The 19,610-nt window shown below is 42.2% G+C and overlaps 2 protein-coding genes across 2 annotated transcripts in view; both read left to right on the top strand.

Annotated features, from left to right (window-relative positions):
- Nucleotides 1-110: 110 nt before the first annotated feature.
- On the top strand, nucleotides 111-6,401 carry LOC310682049 (serpin B3-like; the record flags this gene model as incomplete). Its single annotated transcript, XM_083450294.1, has 7 exons — nucleotides 111-153; nucleotides 1,032-1,138; nucleotides 2,753-2,899; nucleotides 3,612-3,729; nucleotides 4,137-4,288; nucleotides 5,170-5,337; nucleotides 5,969-6,401. The coding sequence occupies 7 exons, from the start codon at nucleotides 111-113 to the stop codon at nucleotides 6,338-6,340; spliced, it is 1,107 nt and encodes a 368-aa protein (XP_083306420.1). The 3' UTR covers nucleotides 6,341-6,401.
- Nucleotides 6,402-11,322: 4,921 nt separating this feature from the next.
- The window catches only part of LOC310682048 (uncharacterized protein), a 32,021-nt gene continuing 23,733 nt past the window's right edge, over nucleotides 11,323-19,610 (top strand). The window contains exons 1-7 of the mRNA XM_083450293.1: nucleotides 11,323-11,446; nucleotides 12,456-12,634; nucleotides 13,970-14,026; nucleotides 14,543-14,680; nucleotides 16,836-16,953; nucleotides 18,031-18,173; nucleotides 19,003-19,158. Of these exons, the coding sequence (XP_083306419.1) occupies nucleotides 12,473-12,634; nucleotides 13,970-14,026; nucleotides 14,543-14,680; nucleotides 16,836-16,953; nucleotides 18,031-18,173; nucleotides 19,003-19,158 (774 nt within the window). The 5' untranslated portion in view covers nucleotides 11,323-11,446; nucleotides 12,456-12,472. The remainder of the gene's footprint in view (nucleotides 11,447-12,455; nucleotides 12,635-13,969; nucleotides 14,027-14,542; nucleotides 14,681-16,835; nucleotides 16,954-18,030; nucleotides 18,174-19,002; nucleotides 19,159-19,610) is intronic.

The raw sequence follows: 19,610 nt of genomic DNA, 5'->3' as shown, positions 1-19,610 counted from the left end.
TCCATGTGTACTTAGAGGCCCATAACCACTACTGATGATGCATATGTAATAAAACTATGCCAGGTTGATTGAAAAGCAGTGATTTTCTTGTCTGGTCAACTCTCTCAGACATGGGTTCTGTCAATTTGTCCATTAATATTAGGTCCCATAGTTGTGAGATCCAGATCTAAACTGCATTTAGAGTCTTCCAGTCATGCAGTAGTAGGTAAGCAACAAGATCGTTCTGGGAAAATTGTTGATCAGTTTCTGAAAATTATTATAGAAATGCTGTTTCCGAATCCAAAGGGATTCCTCATATGTACTGAGCCTATTTGATTATTTTTTCAATTTGAACATTTACTTTCTCATTACAATCCTAAAATAGCATCTTAAACAAGGATGTCTTAGAAGGTGCATGCCTGGAAGAAAGGCTGTGTACAAAAGCTGATACATGTGTAGAGATGTAATACTACTGAATAGCTTCATAGACAATATATGTAGGCCTGCCATATATCTGGAATTTCCTGGACATAGCCAGGATTCCTCCGTTGAAAATTGTGTCCATGCAATCTTTTTCTCAAATAGGTCAAAATGTTTGGGAAAACCAGACATTTTGGGGGGCGAATTTCCCCCACCCAAAATAGCTAACAAACTTCTTTTTCTTTGGAGATTTTGCAAAAAAGAAAAAGAAAAGAAAAGATTTCGTGTCCGGATTTTGAAATATCGCAACCCTAAATATATGTATATGTAGAAAAGATCCCTTTCCTCTGTTTCTCAATCCCAATGTGACTTGTTACTATCAACTGAACGTAATATTAACTCAAACTTCAGGTTGCCTGAAGCTCAATGGATGTTTGCATCATTAATTTGGCATGGTTCCAAAAATGTAAAATCATTTGCAAGTTTGAAATGCAAGCAGAGATCTGCCCTGTGTTTGATTGACAGTGACACCTTGTGGTGTATGAGACCTAGGAAACCATATATTTCAAGTTCTTAAGTGCAGCTGTTATTTTGCCTATGCAACTGAAGCCATGTTACCTTTTCATTCAAAGTCCTTCACTGGGATGAAGTGAAGGAGAGTGACAAAACCAGAAAGAGTAGATATCTGGAAGCAGCCAAAAGCCTCGGACGTTCATCAACCAGATTAAGAACTTCAAATGTACATACAGGATTGCTTGAATAAAGTTTAGGAGTATTCTCCCTATCCCCTAAATCCAAGTGGCATATTAACATTTTCTCCTGTTTAAACTCAACATCAAACTCCGTGCCTGTTGGGGGGAAAATATATTTGAAGGAAGAGTGTTCAATCAATTCTTCGCATGAGAGTGCAGACATCATTTCCACAAATGCATTTGCGGCAAAGTAGTCAGATGTAAAATTCAAGTGAAACAGGCACAAGATTGCAGTATTGCAGTATTAGTGCAATCTTGGGCAGTATTTAACTAAATAATTGCAGAAGTGAAACGATCTTTGCTTGTGCACTGGGATTACCACTCTCCTCTCCAGGCATATCCCAAATATGCCACCCCCAAATCTGCTCCAGAGGGTTAAAGCGGGGACCAGAACAGATTTGGTGGGCACAGGTGAAGAGAGCGAGGAAAGTCCCATGTGCAAGTGAAAGTTATTCCGCTCATACAAGGAGATAATTAGCACTAAGTTGAATGCAGCCCTTGGTTTATGGGACGTTTTGAAAGGTTCGTGTGTTTTTATGCCAATTAAGATTTTTAAAAAATATATATTTTTTTGATTTTCCAATAAAAAACATCCAATTAATATATCCAATCACAATACTCCAATTAAAATAAAAAACTAAAATAAAAAAGACCAAATTATAATTATTAATTTTTTGGAGCTCCTCATGGTCTCTCCACATCTTAGTCCTTCCTCTCCTCACTGTTTCCATATTTTCCACATCTCGATTTTGGCGCTTTATAATTCTCTGTCCCTGAGCCCACGATTCTCAATCTTCTGCCAATGAAGATTTCTTAATCCTTTCCTCTAACTCAGCGATGTCCAACAGGTCGACCACGATCGACAGGTAGATCACCTGCATGATCCTTGTCAATCACGGTTGATCGAGGGCAAGTATCGTCCCCGCCCCCATCCCATATAAACCTCAGAAACTCTGTCTACCCCCCAAACAACTCAACAACTCTGGCCAACCCCCCCCCAAATGCCCGCTTCTCCCCACTCCAATGACAATGGGTAGATCACGGCCAGTTAATTTAGGAGTTGGATGTGCCTGCCCTAACTCAACTGGAATTGAAGAACCTATTGGTGGAGATGTTTCATTGCAGGCACAGAATAAAGATGCTAGCTGTCCGAATCCAAAAACCCATCCTAAACCATCACATTTAAAACCTTGTGACAACAGATGAGACATTTGCCACACACCTCCTTGCTCTGAGCCTCAGCCACCTTGCCATAATGCCTAAGTTGTGAAACACTTGAGAAGTTTGATCTAGATCAATGTTACAGATATAGTGACCGACCCGAGGTCATCCAGTGAATTTCACTGCTGGGCAGGGATTTTAAATCTGGATTTGTGTGTTTCCTTCCAACTTTTCACTGGATCTTATAGTAATACATTGCCTGAAATCATCTGAAACTCTTGCACGTTAGCAGCTGCTGTAACTGAGCGCTTTGCCGATAAAGAATTAAAAATCCGGTCGCTTGGCTTTGTTGGTTTGCATGTATTCGGGACACAGAGAAGTTAATAATGAGATTAGCAGCCAAGAGTCTTGAGAATTAACCTTCTGTTTTGAATCCTTAGGATGTTCCCTGCTATGAATGTGAGGAGCCTGAAGGAATCCATACGGCATTCAGCAAAATCCTTGCGACTCTTAATGAGCCCAGCGCCAACTATACCCTGAGCTTTGCCAACAAGCTCTATGGAAACAAGGACATTGCCTTCATCCAGGTAACTCTAATTTTGGCCCCTGTGGGTGCTCCACTGCACTGTGAGAACCAAGTGCACATTGCAACCTGCAATTGACTGTATTCTGCATAAATGGGTTCATCATCTACTGGTGTCTGTCAAAGCTGTGCCTCATTCCCAGGCAACCAGAGGGAACTATTACAGTAATGATTTCCTGTTGCATGAAGTACTCCACAACTAAAACCCAGTGTTCTGAAAGTAGGGAAGGACCCGCAAATCTAAGGTAGTTAAGAAATACCAGTGGTTAAGAAGGAAGCCTATCAATAAAAATCTCTGCTGGCTTCCAGAAGGCTATCAATAATAATAACATTTCTATTATGCAAAACCTTTGAGGTCATGAAGCTGTACTTCTAATACAGTGGTACCTCGGGTTACATACGCTTCAGGTTACATATGCTTCAGGTTACAGACTCCACTAACCAAGAAATAGTGCTTCAGGTTAAGAACTTTGCTTCAGGATGAGAACAGAAATCATGCTCCAGCGGCATGGCAGCAGCAGGAGGCCCCATTAGCTAAAGTGATGCTTCAGGTTAAGAACAGTTTCAGGTTAAGTACAGACCTCTGGAACAAATTAAGTACTTCACCTGAGGTACCACTGTAATCTCAAATCAGAGACGAACCTGGATGTTATAACCGATTTGTTATTCTTTTAAATTTACTGATACATGGATTCAGTTTTTCTAATTCTGTCTAGAAATTCATATTCTGTGCTCTGAAACTGTACCTGACTGAAGTGGATGGAGTTGATTTGCACAATGCCCCCGAGGAAGTGAGGAGACTCATCAACCTTTGGGTTGAAATCCGTACACATGGTAAGACCACACAATGTACTAACAAATTCTTCCTGACAACTTTTGTGAAAGGAAAGCTTCTACTTGTTGTTCCTCATTTGAGTGATCTAAAAATCAGCATCTAAATCCATTTTACTCTCCAAGAATAACCTAAGAAACCATTGTCGCCTCTGCTGTCCTCCAAACATGGTAAAATGAAAACTGGTGCTCATGATATTTTATTTTCTTCTTAAAGCACCCCAAAGGGCCACTCAGGGTATAATTAAGTACTTAATCTAATTAATCTACTCAAGCTGCTCCAGTTACCCTCCATAAATAGCTAGCATACATGTTGTACACTCCTTTTTATTTGAAGTGATACTATGGAATATAATATTTCAAAAACCTGGATATTTTTCTTAACCCTATTGTATCCATTTCTTTGCTAGGTAAAATCAAGGATCTTCTCCCCAAGGAAAGCTTTGATTGCTTGGGTCAGCTCCTGTTGGTGAATGCTCTCTACTTCAAAGGACAATGGGAAGTGAAATTTGACAAAGAGCTCACAGAAGAAGCCCCGTTTTACCCACACCATGCAGATGAGGTGAGTTGTAAATATATGTCTAGCTTCCTTGCTTCTGTTGTGCAGAGACAATGAGAGCAAGTAGGTGGGTGGCCTTGCAACTCCCAAATTGCCTGATTTTCATGGGAGTTCAGTTGCCCCAATAGCGTCTTGATGCAAGTCACTTGAGATACTTGATGCAAGGAAGGCTCTGCAGCGCTGAACTGAACCCTTTTTAGATGATGGCTCCCACACAACTAGGCTTAGATGTCTTAAAGCCCCATGAGTAACAACAGAGTTTCACTTGGCCACTAACCACCAGTCTCATTATTTCAATTAAGGAAGAGGATAACTTATTTTAGCAGGATTGATGCTGAAATCTTGGAAGAGAAAAATCTTCTCTCTTCATTCTTGGAGTTTGATGGAATCATGTAGCCTTGCAAAGAACTAGAAGGCTCACTACTTCTTGCATTTTAGAGGGGCGATCCTTACCATTATATTTCTTCCAGATTTATTCATTCAGGATAAACAGAAGTTATTGGGCCTCTCCCCTCAATCTTGCATATCTTCTTCTTCCAAGGGGGCTTGACAGATGGTGCCCATTTTATCTATCTCTCCCTTTTTCAGCAAACCAGAGGCAGACTCTTGGGCTATAATAATAATAATAATAATAATAATAATAATAATAATAATTTATTTATACCCCGCCCATCTGGCTGGGTTTCCCCAGCCACTCTGGGCGGCTTCCATAGAAACAAAAAATACAGTAAAATATCACAGATTAAAAACTTCCCTGAAAACTTCCCTGGAAATCTCACCTTTATAACTTGGATATTCAGAATCAGGGGAAGGAAGGAACCTCCTAAAGCAAAATAAGTTCCTTTGCTCTTTTTAAATATTTACTCCTTTTCTTTTCTTTACAGAAGGATTGTCATACCGTGCAGCTGATGCACAGGAAGGGTGTCTACAATGCAGGGACAATTGACCTATGCAATGTCCAAGTCCAGGTTCTTGAGATTCCCTACAAAAACAATGAAATGAGCTTGTTTGTATTGCTCCCAGTAGACTGCAGTGCGGAAGCTCTTCAACAGGTAAATCATATTCCTGCTCCTATGCCAACAACAACAACAATTTATTATTTATACCCCTTCCATCTGGCTGGGTTTCCCCAGCCACAACATTAAAAACACGACAAAACATCAAACACTAAAAACTTCTCTAAACAGGGCTGCCTTCAGATGTCTTCTAAAAGTCAGGTGGTTGTTTATTTCCTCAACATCTGATGGGAGGGCATTCTACAGGGCGGTGCCACTACCGAGAAGGCCCTCTGCCTGGTTCTCTGTAACCTCACTTCTCGCAGCGAGGGAACTGCCAGAAGGCCCTCAGAGCTGGACCTCAGTGTTCGGGTTGAACGATGGGGGTGGAGACGCTCCTTCAGGTATACGGGGCCGAGGCCATTTAAGGCTTTAAAGGTCAGCACCAACACTTTGAATTGTGCTCAGAAATGTACTGGGAGCCAATGTAGGTCTTTCAGGACCGGTGTTATATGGTCTCGGCGGCCACTAATATCTATGATGCTCTTCTCCATAACACTTATATGGATTTAATAATATTGTTGTGAAAGGACGTATTATTACCTGCTAATCTATTGTGGTCACCATTGCTTTGATTCAACATGGGACTGAAATGATATCACTGCCATTTCTGTGTTTGTTCCTCTAGCTGGAAGGTGGACTAAGCCCTGAGCATCTTCTTGACTTATCCTGTGATCTGAAGCCCGTAGAGTTGGAAGTGGCTCTTCCCAAGTTCAGCTCAGAGAAGAGAACTGAAATCGACCTGGTTGATCGAAAAAAGGGAGATTTCTCTGGAGCAACTACAACAGAGAATGTGGTTCTGACTCAGTTTATCCACAATGCTCTATTTGAGGTTGATGAGGAGGGTGGTGAAGAAGCAGAGGCAGTCCATTGCCCCAAGGATAGGCGTCCACGTCGGGAACCTGCAAAGATTCTGGCTAACCATCCTTTCCTCTTTTATGTCCTTCACAAATGCACCCAAAGCATACTTGTTTTCGGCAGATTTGCAAGACCACAATAAAGGAAGATTTCTGATTCGCGGAACAAAGTCAGTGGAAAGCAGATATAGGAAATGCTTTATGAGCCTCATATTCTTTGGTCAGAGAAAACTCTCTTTTTTTGGTGGTGGGCCTACTTTTCATGGTGAGTTAATGGTTTTTTAAAGGATTGCTACCCTGCCTCTTTGCAATACCTTCTTCAGTCACTTTACATCTTTTTGAAGAATATCTTTCCACCTAGGACTCAGCAAGACTGCTAAAGAAAAAGCGATATATATAATGTCTTGTATGTGCGATATAGCATTGTGCCACCAGATGGAGTCCTGTGTTTCTCTACCTGTTTTCCCTTTTTTAAATTTACAACGCTTTAAACTGAAAGCCTTCTTCGGTGTTTCTAGATCCAGCCCTGACCTCGGAATATTGCCCTAGCTTTTGAGCAGATAACCAAGACTTCAGAGCAACCACCTAAACAGAAATGCCTATGTTCTGAAAGGAATGTTTTAAACAATGTGTTTGAATTTTTGCACAAAATACTCTAAGAACTTATAATAATATAAAACATAAAAAAATGTAAAAAGGAGAGAATATATATTCTTTCCTCCTTTCATATATATATATATATATATATATATATATATATATATATGAATGAGAGAACCAGAATAAGTCCACTTGGTTGATAGTTGGTCTCCTGTGTAATCTGCAGTTTTAGTTCTGTTCAGTTCCACCCATCCTTCCAATATAGCACTGTGATGAAATAAACTGCACTTATTTGTACCTCAGTTCTTCTTTTTTGAAAAGCGTGCGGAGATGGCACCTGGAGGCAGGAAAATGTCACTAGTGTGGAAACTGCTTCCTGGTACCAGTGTTCCTGTTGCTTCATAATACATTTCAGCTTGAGCAACTGAAATAGATTTGTGTGGCTATCACTGAATTGGAAAGGCCAAAGTTGGCATGAGGCTTCTGTCCTCGGCTCACTTGCCTGGAAGTAAGCTCTTTTGAACTCAATGGGACTTACTTCTGAGTAGACAATGTATAAAGGTAACTCTGGGGCCAACTCTGGGGTTGCGGCGCTCATCTCACTTTATTGGGAGCCGGCGTACAGCTTCCGGGTCATGTGGCCAGCATGACTAAGCCGCTTCTGGCGAACCAGAGCAGCGCACGGAAACGCCGTTTACCTTCCCACCGGAGTGGTACTTATTTATCTACTTGCACTTTGACGTGCTTTTGAACTGCTAGGTTGGCAGGAGCAGGGACCGAGCAATGGGAGCTCACCCCGTCATGGGGATTCGAACTGCCGACCTTCTGATCGGCAATCCCTAGGCTCTATGATTTAACCCACAGCGCCACCCGCGTCCGCTAGACAATGTATAGGATCACACAAATCAACATGGAACTGTAGCCTGGCTGCTTCACATGAAAACCTTTTCATATAGCTTTTGAGACATTCTCTGGCTATGTTTCAATAAACAAAGCATTTAATAAAATTGTTCTGCAGTGTTCATTTGCAAGGGAGTTCATTGTAGAGTATGATTTCTTAAGTACCCCTAGCTCAGGGAACTTAAACGAGCTAAGTGCTCTAAGGGTACTGAAGTAGACCAAGAGGATTAAAGTGAGCTAAGTTGGCTAAGAGGACTGAAGTGGGCCAAGTGTTCTAAGGGGCAAAGGGGAGTTAAATGGGCTAAGGGGAATTAAGGGGACTGGAGTGGGCTAAGGAGACTTAGGGGGCTAACTGGGCTAAAGTGACTGAAGTGGCCTACTTCAGTCCACTTAGCCTACTTCAGTCCCCTTAGCCAACTTAGCCCAGGTATGTCCCCAGTTAGCCCACTTTTGACCACTTTTGCCAACTGAAACTTAGCTACTCACTTTTAGCATTAACTTTTTTCAGAGATTTTGCTTCCAATGGAGAGAGCCACCAAGGTGTTTTCTGTTCCAATAAGTTTTTATATTTTCCCCACACTGAGTAAATTGATTTTCTCACCAAGTGGTTTAGGAAACCTTTATGCACTTTTGTTTTTTCATGCCATAGATATGCATGCCAAACAAATCTATTATCATGATCTTCCAAGTCTAAGATATCCACATGCTTTAAGACAATTCACTCCCAGAGCCAGCAAAGACAGGACACCTCATAATATAATCTCAAATCTGGCACAGAGAAGCCACCTCTTTCCTTAGTCTCCATTAACAATTTATATTTTATCCTCGGTTTCTTCCCCTGCATGATTTAATTTTAAATGAGGCATACCAAATTCCCCCTCCTTAATCCCGTGATACTGAGTCAATTTACAGAGTAACCTGCCCCGCTGACCTTATCAAACATTTTTTTGCCAGCATTGAAAATTCTGCAAGGGGATACTGTTGAGAAGGGCCTGGAACAGAGAGGAAAAAATCTAGGCAGGATCATTATTTTAAGAGTGGCAATTCAACCCAACCTGGAAAACTCAAAACATTTCCATTTCTTTCAGTCCTCCTTCATAGTCCTCAAAAGAGGAACAAAATTCCTCTTACAAAATGGGGTGGTTTCTTTAGTGCTGAAAGCTCCAAAGAATTTACAACTTCCAGGTTTAAGTGTCACTCCTGGCAATTGTTGCAAGCTCTTTTAAGTTGCTTTTTCAAAGGAGGTGCCTCTCATCAGCTGTCACAAGAACAGGTTTCCCTTAGAGCCTCAAACCATATTCATCGTAAACATGCAAAGTGCTTTGCAGTGCATCGCACCCTTCCCTGAGCTAAAAGCTGATGTGCAGCATGAACCCACAACAAAAACATAAGCCAGCTCAAATTCTCCCCCATCCCAGGGCACTAATCAAAAGGATAAAATCTGAAGCAAACTGTTGGAAGCATCTGAAATCTTTCCAAATCTGGAATCTTGTTTAAAATCATTTTTATTGGTTTTAGACAAGAGGAATATCAAACAAGAAAGAGACCAATGAAAAAGCCATAAACGATATTAGGTTTTGTGTAAAATTACTGAGTGAGTAAACACACCGGAGGGAAAGGGAAGGGTGGTCACCTAGAACTTGGCGAGTATATTGTTATGTACTGAAGTTCTCACCCTGGGCCAGCAGGGGGATACTGTAGATAGTTTTCACTCAGGTCCACATCAGTTATTTTAGGCGGGAAACCATGGGTTGTTGTTGCTACAATGTTGACAGCCGGCTGCCTATAAAAGCAGGCCGGCTGAGCTGTTTGCCGTTCAGTTCTGTTCCAGCTTACAAAATAAAGAGCTGCTTTGGAGAAATCGCTGTGTCGTCTGCCATGTCTACCCACTATTTAACATAAATGAAGCCTCTTTAGTGTGTACAGTCTCTCCAGAAAGAGGACTGTTTGGAACGTGTTGCCTGCCAGTCCATGGATAAACAAGATGAAGGAGAACCAAACCAAACTTGTTAGGCTTGGCCAGTCCATGGATCCATCTAAGGTTAAAACAGTACCATGCAACTTTAAGCAGACTTGGTGTCCCCCAAAGACATCTGGGAATGTTACCAGTGGGCATCACCAATGAGCAGTGATATTCTTCAGCTTGGGGAGAGGCAGTTGTTTGCTTAGATAGCTCCTATGTTTCCTCATGAAGTAATTCTGGCTTCTCTGACCTCAGGCTGCAAACATCCTGGCCCAACTAATTGAGCTTACTGTTCATTAACACTTCTGATATTGTGTCAGAGAGTAAATAAAGTGCTGGCACCATATTTCACCAGACAGTAGCCGTCTTGGAGCTGGTGCATTCCAGGTACTTTTTGGACTACACCTACACAGCCCCAGTCAGCAAAGCCATACTTCTAGAGACTTCTGATATTCACCACACGTTTGCCATGCTTTAGTGTGCGTCTCTGTGGTACACTTACTTGAGAGAAATTAGATTTAGGATGGGAGTGCTAAGGGGGCCAGGCCTTCACGGAGCCAAGATGGCGGCCTAGTTCCCAGTCTCACAGCACCGTATACAAGCCAAAAACCCTCTTGTCCACTCATTCAACATTATACACAAATAAAATTATGCAGACATCTGATCTGAGATCAGCAAACCCCTTCCCCGCCACCTCCCAGTTTGAATGATTGAATGGTGTTGGAGATTTTTTAAAAAAAACCATTTAAAAATTGTTATATGTACATTTTTTTCATTACTTTTGTATAAGTTAAGTTTGTTTTTAAGGGGAGAGGGTCAGGGCTTCCTCAGGAGTGGACCCTAGCCAATATAATGGCTGGGACAGGCACCACTGGGGCAGAGACAATGGAACACTCAATCTCAGTGATCATGGGCAGGAGGAAGAGTTACACTAGGATCAGTTTATGTTTTTACTCAGGAGTCAGGTTTAGTCACTGTCTGAAGACTACCCTTGCCTCTGTGTCAGGTCTTGGCCAGGCAGATACTGGTATCAACAAGGGTGTCCCACATGACCTTAAGGTAGTGCTGTGCAAAGTCAGGTCAATGACTAGTAAGACCAACACCATCCATGATTTGATAATGGATGAGGGAATTGACCTGGCAGAATGCCTTCTCAGTCTTATTTTCCAAACCTTCCTATTTTCACGAACCTTCTGGTCTGTTTCAACTTCTTCTGCAATTGATGTGCCAAGTAAGCTGAAATATAAACCCAAGTTGCAACACGAGTAGATTATTAACTGGGGAAGGGTTTTCTGTTTTGTTTTGGAAATGCTTCTCAAGTGACCTTCTCGTGACAAGCTACACCTTCTCAAATTCTATTGAAGGCACAGGAGCTCCTGCCCCACCTCTGTTCCCAAATTGCAACACCAGTAGATCCAGGATTCCTCTGTCTGCTGCTCTAGACAATCTGGCTTGCTATTGCAGATTCATTTGCAATTTCTGGCACCACGAATTGCAGATTCATTTGCAATTTTCCGGCACCACGAACTCCCAAATTGCACCTGTGCGTAACAAAAACAATTCTTTGATTTATGCAATTCTCCGGCACCACGAACTCCCAAATTGCACCTGTGCGTAACAAAAACAATTCTTTGATTTATGCAATTTTCCGGCACCACGAACTCCCAAATTGCACCTGTGCGTAACAAAAACAATTCTTTGATTTATGCAATTCTCCAGCTTTAAATAGTGGTGCCTCGAAAGAAGGTCCATCAGCTGCATTGGAATCACTTCCACAGAGGAAAAGGTAAGCTTCATACAGGCTTTTCTCTCTTCTGTTAACTGAGGAAGGGTTTTCAATCTTAGAACATCCATATTTACATCTAAGGGACACAGGCTTGGGGTGGTGGCACAATGCTAGATTTCCATGGAGAGGAACCAAATTCAAGAAATGTATTTTAAGAGCACTTATTCTGGTTACCTCTCCATACATACTTTATAAGTCAATTAAAAAAATTATCAACACAGCACCCCCAAAAAAGGTGGACATCACTTTAGCACAGATACTTTATACATAGGCTCATCTATTTGTTTATTTGTATGTATGGGGGAAAGGGGCAACATATGTAGCCCCCCAAAAAGCAGTGTCTTCTTTGTGGTGGTGACACTGTGTTCCCTGGGATGGGAATGAGTTGGAATAATATGGCAGTGAGGTCAGGGAATCTCATTCACTTGCCCCTAAGCTCCAGGAAACCTATCTGAACTAAATAATAAGGAAATAATATGGATCTTATGACTGGAACTGTTGACAGTTCAAAACTTGACTGGCATTGAAAGTCCTGCTAAAACAGGTCCTTTTTAGAGTATTTGTTGTTAAGTTCACACTACAGCTTATCTAACTTATGTAACTACTGGTCTAATAAAGTAAAATAAAACTATATACAGAGAATCATTCTATCTCGCCCTGCTCTTCAGCCATCTTGCCCAGAGCAACAGCCTGTAACGCCACACACAAATCTTGCCTCCAGAGCCTGCCTTATAAAGAAGCTTGTTGTTAAGGGCAAAACTTTTTCAAGGAACATTTCAAGTCAGTGTTTAGAAGCCACACTGACATCAAGATCGTATTCTCTATCTTGAGCTTTTTAGAAAGGTGGGGTGTAGGCGTTTTAAATAAAATTGAAGTAACGTGGTATTGAAGGCACAGTGAACACCTTTCTATGGAGATATTCATCCTTTAGACAAAAATAAGACCAATAAGAAGGGATTATATACAAAGGAGTCCACCAGAAGAATTAACCTGATGATATTTGTCCCAGATATCACAATCAGCACCATGACTACCCTTGTGGATGCAATCAACAAATTTGCCTTTGATTTACACAAGAAGATGGACGGCACTTCGGGGAACATCTGCTTCTCCCCCATGAGCATTGCAGCCGCTTTGGGCATGGTCTCTCTTGGAGCCAGAGGAGACACTGCTAAGCAGATGGAGAAGGTAAGAAACACCCCACCACCACTGCTGTGTGTATGCCAAGTGTCATATTATGCAAATGCCTCCTATTTCAAAGATCAGATAATACAATGGGTGGTAGTTGACTGAGTACCGGTCAGAGGAGACCCATTTAAAGAAGTTAGGGAAAAGATGGCCACCCGATTCTCCTGAACCATGTGGAATCTTCTCCTGCTAGCCACTCTTCCTCCTTGATGGCTTTCATTAGGTTCCTTTGTGATAAAAAGGAAATGTTTTAGTTTTGACTCTGAGAAAGAAGAAGAGTTTGGATTTGATATCCCGCTTTATCACTACCTGAAGGAGTCTCAAAGCGGCTAACATTCTCCTTTCCCTTCTTCCCCCACAACAAACACTCTGTGAGGTGAGTGGGGCTGAGAGACTTCAGAGAAGTGTGACTAGCCAAAGGTCACCCAGCAGCTGCATGTGGAGGAGTGGGGAAGTGAACCCGGTTCACCAGATTATGAGTCCACCGCTCTGAACCACTACACCACACTGGCTTCCCCCCCAAAAAGAGTCTCCCCCCCTCCAAAAAAAACATCTGAGGTCGGGTGAAGGGCCAACTATTAGTTATATGATACCCATTGGCAGTTGTGGGAAGTGGTTTTCAGTCCAAGTGCAGCATTCCCTTGTGGGAAACTTTCTGAGGGGTTGCATGCCAGTGCTGGGTGTGGCCAGAGACAAAAGTGGGCGGGGTCAGAGGAAAAGGAGGCAGCGTGATAGATACGACTCTGTCCTCTGTGTTAGGAAATTTCCGTTCCACCTTAAAAGAGTCAGGCATGATTGTTGTGTGTCACATGCCTGTTTACTTTCTCGCTGGGAACTTCCGTTTTGTATATAGCTTTTGTTCCGGCTGTTTTCCTGGACATGGAGGCAAGCAGTCATGTTTTTCCTCTGTTCTGATCTACGTTGAATAAAGCTGTCTGAATCTTCCGTTGTGGAGACTGCTGAAAAGGGTGTGCAAGAGTCTTGGAATGTCTCTGAGGCTCGTGCAGCTAATTGACTGATGCTGTTCCACGGGAGACCGGTGGCCTGCCTGATGCCTCCTTCTCCCTGGCAGTATCCCAACACTCTGTACCGTAGGTGATATTCCAGCCCCACAAAAGCCAGAGATTTCTACACAAACACACACATTTCTCCATGAAGCTAAGCAAGATGTGTTATCACAGCTCAGGGACACGTGGTTCCCAACCCCTGTCCTAAACTCCAATAAGCCCCCTGCTCAAATGAAGTGTTTTCATTATACTGGAGGAGGATGAAAAGAAGATGGCAAAGTGACTTGGAGTAGATTTGTGGTTTCTCATTCCACATTTTGTGTTGCAGGTCCTTCACTTCGATGAGGTCACTGGATCTGGAAGCTCTCCAGGCTCGGCTGAAAAAGTACTGGCATATCATTTCTCTTTCACTAAGGGTTTTTTTTGGGGGGGGGGAATAATATGGATCTAGGGACACGGGTGGAGCTGTGGGTTAAACCACAGAGCCTAGGACTTGCCGATCAGAAGGTCGGCGGTTCGAATCCCCATGGGCAGGGTATAAATAAATTATTATTATTATTATTATTATTATTATTATTATTATTATTATTATTACTGGAGCTCAGGGGTATACTGCCCTGCCCCGCTGACCCCTACTGAAGGAAAGCACTTTGAACATTATTCCCCAACAGAAATATACAAAGACAGCTCCAAGGCAGTCCTGGAGTTTCGGGAGCAATTCAGTTTGGTTCAGGATGCCTTCAGGTGCACCTGCTTCCACTCAGAAGAGCCCCCAATTTATCCATTATCTGCTCACTTTGACTCCGGATTTGGGATTGGTCCACATAATCGTTTGGAGGGCGTTGGGAGCCATATTTACGAGAATGTCGATGTACTGTTAAACAGCCTTTGCTATTTAAAGGATACACAGTGTGACAGACCGGGAGGACCACACATCCAATTCAAAGCACTCTTAGAAGCTATCAACCATCATGACAAAAATTTCGAACTGAGCATTGCCAATAGGCTTTATGGAGAAGAGAAATACACATTTCTACAGGTAAGGAAGAACACTTTCTATGCTCCTCCCTGTGTAGACACATTGTGTTGGATGAGCAGCAGAGACCACATGAAATTGATAGCAATGCTTCCGCTTCCTTTTACTGATGCCTATTTAGTATCTCTTTTCTTGACAGTGGAAGGTGTTTTAAATGGTACATGGGAGCAGTTGTAGGGCCTTTGAAGTTTGGTCTTTAGTCAGTCAGTCAGTTTTATTGCACATAGCCAAAGGCTATGTATATTTAAAAGGAAATATACTGAATTGATACAAAAAACGTAAAACATGTATATTATCAAGACATTACCTACTCTAAACAGAGCTATAAAAGTACCTTAATATACAAATTAAGACATTAAACAATAAAATTTATAAGCTAAAATTATCACATGGCCACTAATATATTAAAAAATGTTAATTAATACAATGTGCAATTATATTCAGAGTTTGGTGGTAATGATAGAATATAGCTTGACGTAGATAGGGTCAAATAAATTCATCTCCTTTACAGTTAGTGGCTACCTTGGCTATATAATTTGCTCTAATTTTCCTAGCGGCAGTTGCAAAGAGTCCTACACGCCAGGTCACATACTCATCTGTGTCTGCGAGGAGATATAAAATCATGTCAGAGGGGTTCTGGCCAGGGGACCTTGAAGTTTGGTCTTTAATGTTTTACATTTTATTTTGTTTTTAATATTCTGTTGGGAACCACTCAGAGTGGCTTGGACTACCCAGTCCGATGGACAGCATTTAAATAATAAAAATATTTGTTATTATTGATCTATAATAGGCTGTGCATTGTATCCAACAAAGCCAGTGCATGTGTAGAATGATTCACACTTGTGCAGCAGAAGTGTCTCTCCTCCCTTCTGCACCTCGGATCTGCTCTGGGGGTTAACCCAAGTTTCCAAAGTAGATCTGAAGCACTGTGGGGGAAACACAGCAGGGTGAGGAGACACAGGGGAAGTTATACAGTGGTACCTCGGGTTAAGTACTTAATTCGTTCCGGAGGTCCGTTCTTAACCTGAAACTGTTCTTAACCTGAAGCACCACTTTAGCTAATGGGGCCTCCTGCTGCTGCCACGCCACCAGAGCACGATTTCTGTTCTCATCCTGAAGCAAAGTTCCTAACCTGAAGCACTATTTCTGGGTTAGCGGAGTCTGTAACCTGAAGTGTGTGTAACCTGAGGTACCACTGTATTGTACAAATGAAACTTGTTGAGCCCATGCTCAACAAGTTTCTCCCCTTGGGAGAAAGGTGGGGCACAAATATATTAAATCAACAAATGAGTTCAACTCCATCTTTGTCTGACATTCGTAAGAGGGGGAAGTCTCATGAAAGAAAATGAAGGCTGACATAAGTCAGGAAGAGCACAGTAGCATTTAATGGGGTGGCTCAGGTAGGACAACATTACTCACCTGCCTTCTGAACACTGAGCAACATTGGTGGTTCCTGAGAGGAAGGGGAAGGCACAGATAGTTTGGTGTGCAGCAGAAAAAGCAGAATGGACCTATGGCTTCACCACAGTGAGCTCCATGTGTCTCACCTCCAAACTGTTATTTACCAGAAGAACTGAGCGACGCTCAGTGTCCAGAAGGCACCTCCTTGAGGAATATTCTGGAAAAGCAAAGGAACCATCTACTGCTTCTGAATAGGGAAATGGCTCCATAAATGCCACAGTATTAATCGTACCTTGGAAGTTGAACAGCTTAGTTCCCGAAAGTTTTGGCTCCCGGATATCACAAACCCAGAAGTGTGTGTTCCGGTTTGTGAACTATAATTGGAAGCCAAACATCCGGCGGGGCTTCCATTGCTTCCGATTGGCTGCAGGAGCTTCCTGCAGCCAATCAGAAGCCGCGCTTTGGTTTTCAAATGTTTTGTAAGTCGAACAGACTTCCGGAACAGATTCCATTCGATGTCCAAAGTATGACTGTATTCTATATTTCTTTTTAACTAAGCTTTCTACTTCTCTTCAACAGCAGGCACTAAACAACTAGTAATAGGAGAGCAACATGGGGAAATTCAAATTACATATACATGACATCCATAGCTTCTGCTGCCCTGGGCTGATTTGGAGGAAGGGATGGCATACAAATTCAATGAAATTGTTTAAATAATAATAATTGCATTAATTTTTTTTATTATTATTCTATACAGCAATTCTTACATTGCACGAAGGAGATGTACCATGCTGAGTTGCAAAAAGTAGACTTTGAGAAAAAACCAGAGGAAGCTAGAAATCAGATTAACACTTGGATTGAAAAGCAAACAAATGGTAAAGGAACAGAAGTTATGTCTCACTTATTTGGAAATGGATCAGCTAAGGAAAGGGATATGGGAGAAATCTGTTCACTTACCTAATTTACACTTACCTAATTCACACTTACCTAATTCACACTTCGAATACAAACATGTGGACCAGAAATGCATCTAGCACTTGAAATCCACACATCTACAATTTTTTGATTGTAGTTTTCCATTCCAAAAAATGCATACGAAAAAGCATATATTGAGGAAAGGAGGGCAAAAAAAAAAAAATGCAGGTTAGTGAAAATGACATATAAGAATGTGTTCTATTGAAGAAAATTGCTTGCAAAAAAGTGTATGAGGCAAAATTCCATGCAAAAAATGCATACAAATGTTCATGCGGTCTTTTTTTAAAAAAAGAAATAAATCACAAGCTAAATGCTAAAATGGCGGGAAAGTAATTGAAGACTGAGAAACTGAATGACATTGAAAGATTTGTTTCCCAGAAGAACTGAGCAGCCCACAGAATTCTAAAATATACGAAAGTAATTGTCAGGGAACTGCCATCAGTGCCGGAGGGAGAGAGCAAAATCCAGAGGGATTCCAGAGAGCGTCCTGGGATTGGGAGAGGCAGCCCATCTTCTGGGGAAGAGAATCAGCGTAGCACCAGTGGAGAAGGGGGGCAGATGGGGGAAGCGGCAAGGCGGTCCCATGACTCCTTGCCGGGGACCGGCGGGGAGAGTAGAGGTCCTCCGCTGCCTACGCCATCCTTGCGAAGAAGGCTTTTGCGCAGAGAGAGTAGGAGGAGAGTAGCGTCAAAGAGCTTCTTTGCTGGAAGAAGTTTAAGAAACGCCCACTGACGGATTCTGCCAGCGATTGAGACAGCCACGGGTGAGTGGCTGTCCGGACAGAAAAGGTTCACTCAGGCAATCCAGCCAGGTGTTTGCACCGGCTTACGCACGAGCAACCCCTAGAACCATTGCAGTAATGAACCCTTTAATGGTGGATAAGCTTCATGTTTTAGATGTTACACACTAACATGGTTGAAAATTTCATTGTCATTTTGACTAGTAAATATTTTGCCTTGAATCTGTCTTTTAAAAAGGTAAAATCAAGGACCTGATGGCCAGTGGATCTATTGACGAAACAACTATCTTGGTCTTAGCGAATGCTATATATTTTAAAGGAAACTGGAAGTCCCAATTTGATAAGAAACTCACCAAGGAAGCACCTTTCTGGATTAATGAGGTACAATATGCCGAAAAGCTGGTGGGGATGGGAACACCTTTTGTTATGGCCAGCTATCTGTCCAAAGCTGTGGTTGCGGCGCTCATCTTGCTTCATTGGCCGGGGAAGCCGGCGTACTGCTTCCAGGTCATGTGGCAAGCATGACTAAGCCGCTTCTGGCGAACCAGAGCACTGCATGGCAATGCCGTTTAACTTCCCGCCAGAGCGGTACTTATTTATCTACTTGCACTTTGACGTGCTTTCGAACTGCTAGGTTGGCAGGAGCAGGGACCGAGCAATGGGAGCTCACCCCATCGCGGGGATTCGAACCGCCGACCTTCTGATCGGCAAGTCCTAGGCTCTGTGGTTTAACCCACAGCGCCACCCGCGTCCCCTATACACCTTTAGGCGCCAGGAAAAACATTCCTTTTTAACCAGGCCTTTGGTTGATCTGATTGACATCCTATGCCCTTTTAAAATGTGGCTCTTTTGGGGGGGGGGAGTATTATTGCTTTTATTTTTATTTTATATACTGTGATCTTTTTATGCGAACTGCCCTGAGACCTCTGGGCATAGGGCAGTATAAAATTCAATAAATAATAATAATAATAATCCTGCCTCATTGGTGGGCCAGCTCTGACTATTGCATTGTACATTGGGGATACAGAATACATTTGTGTTTTATACCAGAGTGGTCCGATGTTCGAAGGTGCTAAGCAAAAAAGGTACAACACTGGAAATCATTGCAGCTATCCTACTATACTCAGTACTTCATATGGCTTATAGCCACCTCTTTTACACACAAGAAAAATGACATTTTATGCTTAACTACTTGCTTTATTCACTACAGAATCAGAGCAAAAATGTGCCAATGATGAATAAGGAAGGTGAATTCAATGTGGCCTATATACAAAATCCATCGCTGCAAATACTTGAGCTTCCCTATGATAAGAATGAGATGAGTATGTTCATTCTACTGCCAGACAAGAAAGGAGGTATACACCAGGTAATTTGCTTTGATTTCTGAAAAGGATCAAGGAATTGAAGTCAACTTTCAAAACTTTGTAGCGGGCATACATACATTGCTTTTAAAAAAACCTGATCAATGAGAATAAACTGATTAGTCAACTGAAGAAATCTTGGAGAAATATAGAGATATAGGAACTGTAGCTTTTGTCGTGTCAGTTGCCAATTCTGTTTTATTTTGTAACTTTAACAGACATAGAGCAAGGCAATCCAGTAGGCCTGCATTGTCAATGTCTGTTAATACAAGTGTATCTGTGGATGTGCCCAGGGACACAGGTGGTGCTGTGGTCTAAACCACTAAGCCTCCTGGGCTTGCAGATTATAAGGTCAGATGTCCTGTATACCTGAAGGAGCGTCTCCACCCCCATGAGATCCAGCGCCGAGGGCCTTTTGGCGGTTCCCTCATTGCGAGAAGTGAGGTTACAGGGAACT

The sequence above is a fragment of the Podarcis tiliguerta genome (genome assembly GCF_965153285.1).
Source record: "Podarcis tiliguerta genome assembly, chromosome: 7".
NCBI lineage: Eukaryota > Metazoa > Chordata > Lepidosauria > Squamata > Lacertidae > Podarcis > Podarcis tiliguerta.
The sequence above is the reverse complement of the archived record's forward strand: the minus strand, read 5'-3'. Positions and strand labels throughout refer to the sequence as shown.